The 6154-nt window shown below is 47.9% G+C and overlaps 1 protein-coding gene across 1 annotated transcript in view; it reads right to left on the reverse strand.

Annotated features, from left to right (window-relative positions):
• The window catches only part of ggctb (gamma-glutamylcyclotransferase b), a 6515-nt gene extending 1037 nt beyond the window's left edge, over positions 1-5478 (reverse strand). The window contains exons 1-4 of the mRNA XM_086217429.1: positions 5273-5478; positions 5053-5198; positions 4842-4974; positions 153-349 (exon numbers count right to left, since the gene is read on the reverse strand). Coding sequence (XP_086073555.1) covers positions 185-349; positions 4842-4974; positions 5053-5198; positions 5273-5383 — 555 coding nt within the window. The 5' untranslated portion in view covers positions 5384-5478 and the 3' untranslated portion in view covers positions 153-184. The remainder of the gene's footprint in view (positions 1-152; positions 350-4841; positions 4975-5052; positions 5199-5272) is intronic.
• Positions 5479-6154: the final 676 nt, after the last annotated feature.

Here is a 6154-nt window from a genome sequence, read left to right on the forward strand (position 1 = left end):
ATCTCAAAAGCCTCAGAACCAGCAGATCCTTAGGACATCAAAAACATGCACATCAGGTTTAACATTGATGGAAGTTTGGTGAGTCAATCAAAGACAGACAGATGGACAGACAGATTTCTTGCATCAATATGGACTCTCCGTGACTGTCTTACATTTTACAGTGGACCGGCGGTCTACGAGTTCATCAGGCGTGGGAATGGTGGTTGATCCTCTCTGCAGCTCTCCTCCTGGCTCGCTCCAGCTCAGCCATCATGGGAAGAGGACCCTCGTACATGTTGGTCTTGATTGCTCTCAGTTTCTCCTGGTAGTCCCTGGGCAAGCCGTTCTGCTCTGCGCCCATCACAATCACCTTCGGTGGTAAATTAAATGTAATGTTTTGACTGTGAAAGTTCTGAGTTCTCGTAGCAACCAGTAACAACAGCCACTAACCTTCCCAGTTTTGACTCACTGGATTTAGATGAATTCAGTGGGGCGCTGAGAGGAAATGCTTGAGTCTGTGTCATAATGAGGCTTCTAACAAAAGTCAGTTTGGTTGAACAAGTGAAAACAGTCGTATCTGGAGACTGACATGACACGATTGGGTTCTTAAGAACATCCATCCCATCATGCAATGCAAAGCCTCTGATCAATCACATGACTATCAACCCCACAGCTCCAGCGTAGCAACCTGTGCAATAAACGCAGCGGTCAAACATCCGCAACAGTTACAATCCTCCAGCGGCGAACATGAATCCACCTCAGTCACATCACGCTTCCACAGATGTTCACCCACATCTGCGCTGCAGTAACATACATAGACAGCTTTATGGTTTCAACCTGTATAGTTTTCAGAAAACAAAATCTTCCTGAATGAATGAACAAACCACAGGTGCAGGCAGCAACGCCGCGTCGGTGGAGGTACGTGAGCTAACATCTCATCCACTCATCTTTGATTGACCTCTGTAGAAGTGAATGGCCTTGATTTGTTTCCCTTCAAGTCTTTGAATATTTGTTTTGCCGATGCTAAGTGATTTTAAGTGTGTTTGTGTACTTTGACGACAGGTTACAGCCAATAATAATCGTTTCCTTCAAACCTGAAATATAAATGTGTCGTTTTCAGACTGCCAAAGGATCATTTAAACTCCGAAGTCACAGCCCACAAGTGAAAGTCGTGAGTGTTTGTCAGGGTGGCCACTGTGTTGTCCCTCATCCTGCAGCCGTGTGAGCGACGTCACGACCTGACCATCACAGCAAAGTCATCACTCACAGCTCAACACAACAGAGGGAGCGCGCAGTGAGCTCCTGCACACACAAAGTAGAAGACAAAGCTGTGGCCACAAAGCCGCGCTGTCTCTCGCGGCGAGCAGCTTTTCTCTCCGGCATATTTTGAGCTCTCACATGCACAAAAGAACAATCTGGTATTGTAGCTAACAAGCTGTCAGAACCATGAAATGAAGCAAGGCAGAGGTGTGTGCACGTGTGTGTGTGTGTGTGTGTGTGTGTGTGTGTGTGTGTGCGCGCGCGCGTGTGTGTCCTGACTGTTTAATGTGTTGATGAGGTGATGACGGGTGTGTGTTCCAGATGCTTCACAGAGGGAAACAGCCGAGGGTGAAAAGGTGATCGCCACCTGAGTCATGATCAGATTCTTTTCTCTCCCAAATTCAATTCAACATCATTTTAACCATCATGACTTTGAAGGCTGATCCACCAGGGTCACCCACAGGTGAGCCGCTCACCTGTGGGTGACCCTGGTGTCACCTGTCACTGTGGGTGTGGGTCAGCTGTCACAACAGAGTGCTCCTGGTTCAACCGCAGTATCTGTGTCTCCGTTGTCATGACGATGACTCAACTCGTGGGAAGCTTCTTATCTTATTTTGGTGTTTTAGCTCTATTCTCAACTTTGAAGTGGACTTTTCATTTCTGAAGAATGAGGGCAAACCTTCACATGAGATCAGAGCAAAACGTGTGGGTGGATGACAGGCGTCACAGCCGAGGACGGAGCGCAACCTCACACTGTGCACGTTGGGAGTGAGGAGCTGGTTGTGCTTTAGCTGTGAGTCTTTGCCCTCAACATTCATCCAAGACTTTTTGAACATTAACCAGGTCCTCTGAGCTGCCGGAACAGAACCATGAACACATGAATGACCCTGCAGCTGGACAACAGAAAAGAACTGTTATCTGTCAAAGCTGTTGACTCTTTGTGAATGTTTTCATCATATTGTACAATATTGATTAGGAAAATTATCAGAGCATTTCTCTGAACATCTTGCAGCTGGCATGCGCTGGTAATCAATTCTAATTAAAATTCAACTAGAACAGAATTCCACTATGGAGTGAAGTCCTGAGGTAAATGTTTCTCTACGGGCTCAAAGCAGCAATCAGCATATTCAGCTGTCCAGCGTCTCTCGTGTGTGACACCTTCATGCCTCGGAGCTGCGCTGATCAAAACCCACAAAACCCATCGGTGAGGCGAACAGTTGGACCAGGTGACCTTCAATCAGTTCACACCACATTTCAGTGGATCATTGCTCCTTGGAGCACGGTTAAAGGTGGATGGTGCGAGGGCTTCTGGGGTGGTTCATTCATTCAATGATCAATTCATTTAAACGCGTTGAAAGTGGAATAATCAGGGAGCAACATCAAAGACATCAAAGCCATTACTGTCTTTAGCCTTGAAACCAGGGCTGACCATAGTTTCCACCATAGTGTTTGATTTGGGTGCCGAGAAAAGGAGGGGGAAAAGGTCTAATAACAACAAATTGAAAAGAATCCAAGAAAAGAGACTACAAATCATTGTTTATTCTGGTTCCTTTTTCTCTTTTGGGATAAAAAAATTCCTTCAACATCCTAAATTTTTCCTTTTTTCTTAATAATCTGGTCAGGCAGCAGAGTGACATTTGACATGACAAATGACATTTTTTTCTGCTGAGAAACAAAGTAGCTCTCACTTGTACTTCTCAGTCATTTCTGGGGGTAAATGCGGTTTTTAACCCCTGGAGAGTTTCCTCTCTCCGGTCCACTACAGCCCATGACTGTCGTAGAAATGTGCAAAGATGCCGTTTCCTTTAATCAATCAAGTTCTGCTGCTGAGCCTTGTGAGTACACGCCCCCATCTCGCTCACCGGGGGTGAGTCACTCACACGCGCAGGGACCCCTGCAGGAAGTTACTGATATGTGCTGTGTGGTTCTGATCATGGAGCTGAGCGCTGTGGACAGAGGCAGCAGGAATTCACAGGGCTCGCTGAGGTGGAGCAGACATGATGGTCACGATAACCGTTGTTGTGTTAGTTGTGATTGTCTGCATCTTTGTGTTGCCTCTCCTGCTGCATGCAAGTGTGTGTGTGGGGGCTCCCTGGGGGGTCCTTTGACATCCTATTTACATAGCTGGGAAAACAGGCTCCATGGCCCTGTATTGATTGGTCAATGGTGCAAACGCCCCACATGATAGGAATGTGCCTACAAGGCGCTTGACCACACCTCCAATCAACGCTTCCATGGGTGCATGGATGATGGCGCTTGCTGCTGCAGAGGTTCTCAATTGCTTTGGCACATTTCTCAGATCAGAGGGAGAATTCTGGAAATGACTCGATCCAGACACGTTGACCAACTAATACCGGTTCTATTGTGGCCTTGAGCCGCTGGCTCATTGCGTGAGCTCAGCTGCGCCATTAGCAGGTGTGTAGGGTCAGCCAGTCATCAGCCAGCTGTCCAACAGCTCAGAGGTGAAGCTCACCAACCGCCACCTGGCCGGCAGGTGTGGACCCAACAGTGCTGCAGCTTCTGAGCTTCTTTTGTGCAAGGCAGTGCTGTAAGTCAGGTGTATCTTTATCTTCTCTGTGCTCCAGTGACATGATGGGTCACTGCATGACAGCGCAAACTATAAAAGTGAGTCCAGTTCAATCGTCCTCACACTGAACACACGGAAGGACAATTGATGAAAGGTGCAGGGCAAGAAAATGACAATGACAGTGTTCATTAACAATGACCCCGAGCCTCACTGGGCCACCTCACACACCTTCTAGAAGAACTTGCTGTGGCACCAAATGTGGGTGCATCTACTGGAAATGGTTCCCAACAACATTTCTTCTTCTCAGCGACCAGCTTTGAGGAGACTACACATCATTTTTAAGAAGTGGAATGTGAGCAACAAAGGCTTGCACCAGCCGCACCAGGATCCAGCGGACCGCACAGACAAGTTACTTGAATGGTACTTTTGGTATTTTCATGGAATTTGTTGGGATCAGACTGAACGACTTTGGCCCTGTGCACATCTGGTATGAACATCTGTCCTCAGGTGATCCGATCACAATCGGACAGCTCTAGTGAGTGTGTTCACACTTGGTTTGTGACTGAGTGCTCTGTACGCAAATACCCACATACAATACTTCTCTTCATAAATGTTATAAATGAGTGTGAGGAGAGAGAGAGCGAGCGATCAGCTGAAGGGTGAGAGACATCAGCTCTCACAAAGACTGCGAGTGGTGCAGCTGTCAACACTGTCTTCATGTTTATCAGATGGAGATCAAAAGAAAAGAAGGAACCCCCCAATAAAGACAAGATCTGTTCCTCTGCGTGCCACTGACAAACCAAACCACGGGCCTCAGGGATCGCAGGATCACCATGGGATCAGATCATCGTGTATGCGGTTTCAGTAACTCGATGTCACAGTCCGTTCAGGACGCCTCGAGTGTGTGCACACCTGCCTGGTGATAAAGCTGATCACTTGTGCTTGGAACGGTTGGGACGGACCTTAACAGCAGGTGAGCACTGGGCTTTGGTGACACGGACGAGTGATGGGAGGGAGTCAGTCCTCCGGCATCACCAGCACAGGCCCACACACATACGTGTGGATGCAGGCTTACCTGCAGGTACTGTGGGGACGGTGGAGCATACACACAGCTGTTCATGATGTAGGTACGACAGTTGAGCTCCTGGCCTTTTGTCTTTACTGCTAGTTCCACGGGACTGTACGCACCAAACCTCACATTCTCCTGACTGTGAACACATAAGCACGTATCAGTTTGAGGGAGAAACATCTCATGGCTGTTGAGGGAACGTGTATAAAAGCCTCACCTGTCTAGAGACTCCAGATCAGAAAAGCTCATCCTCCAGACCACGCCCCACACCTCGTCCCCTGGACTGTGCTCTATGGTGGCCACACCTCCGTGCCACCGCTCGCTTGCAAGGCCTTTATGGTTCCCAAATACCAATTTATAATCCTGAAAAGAGAGAAAGAAAGTAGTTGCACATGTTTGCAGTTGGAGGCCGGATTGATGACTCCCGTCTGACGTACCTTTAGTTTGGCCACACAATGTACAGTCGCAGATGGGTTCTTGAGCTGGAGACGCTCCTTCAGCAGGTTGCTGCCGTATGCAAAGTACAGGAAGGTTTGGTTGTTCTCCATGTCGTCTCCAGAGGATGAGCACAAGGAGGAATAGAAGACGAAGGCCCTGATGAGTGTGAAGAGAGCTGAGCTGAGCTGAGCCACAGCTGAGTGTTTAGCGGAGCTTCAGAGAGAGAGAGAGCATCCAGCTGCAGCGGGACAGAAACGAAGCACTGGCCTTCCAGCACTCACACACCATTCTCATGCTAATCCCTCGACTGCTGCTGAGCGCTATTCACGTTCACAATACACCGTTAGCCTCATGTGTTGACCCAACAACACTCAGCCATATGTGTGTGTGTGTGTGTGTCTCTCTCTCTCGCTCTCTCTCTCTCTCTCTCTCTCTCACACACACACACACACACACATACACATGCACACACATCACAAGTTTGGAAACAGAACTGTTAAACCAATCAAGTGAACAGTAAAAATGCTGAAACTGTCAGAAGAGGAATTTAAGAGTTCAAACCAGAATCACCATCAGTTCAGATCAGTTTTAGAATTTTAGCTCTGAACCAAAGAGGAAGTTCAGAGGACATGAAAGTGGGGACTCAATAATCGCTTATCATCAGTTTTACTGCTTGGTTCAATAATGCCTCTCCTTCCTTTTGTGGATCCAACCAGACCTCCCCCAGCAACAGGAAACGCCCCCAACCAAGATGGCTACGGTGGCACAGGAAGTGTGTGTGTGTGTGTGTGTGTGTGTGTGTGTGTGGGGGGGGGCTTGGATCCAGCTGAATTATTTTGGACACTACATTTCTTGCTTTGCTGTAATTATTAGTTAATCAG

Source organism: Aulostomus chinensis, chromosome 11 (genome assembly GCF_037954235.1).
Source record: "Aulostomus chinensis isolate RoL2024-O1b breed Wild chromosome 11, RoL_Achi_v1.0, whole genome shotgun sequence".
Classification (NCBI taxonomy): Eukaryota; Metazoa; Chordata; class Actinopteri; order Syngnathiformes; family Aulostomidae; genus Aulostomus; species Aulostomus chinensis.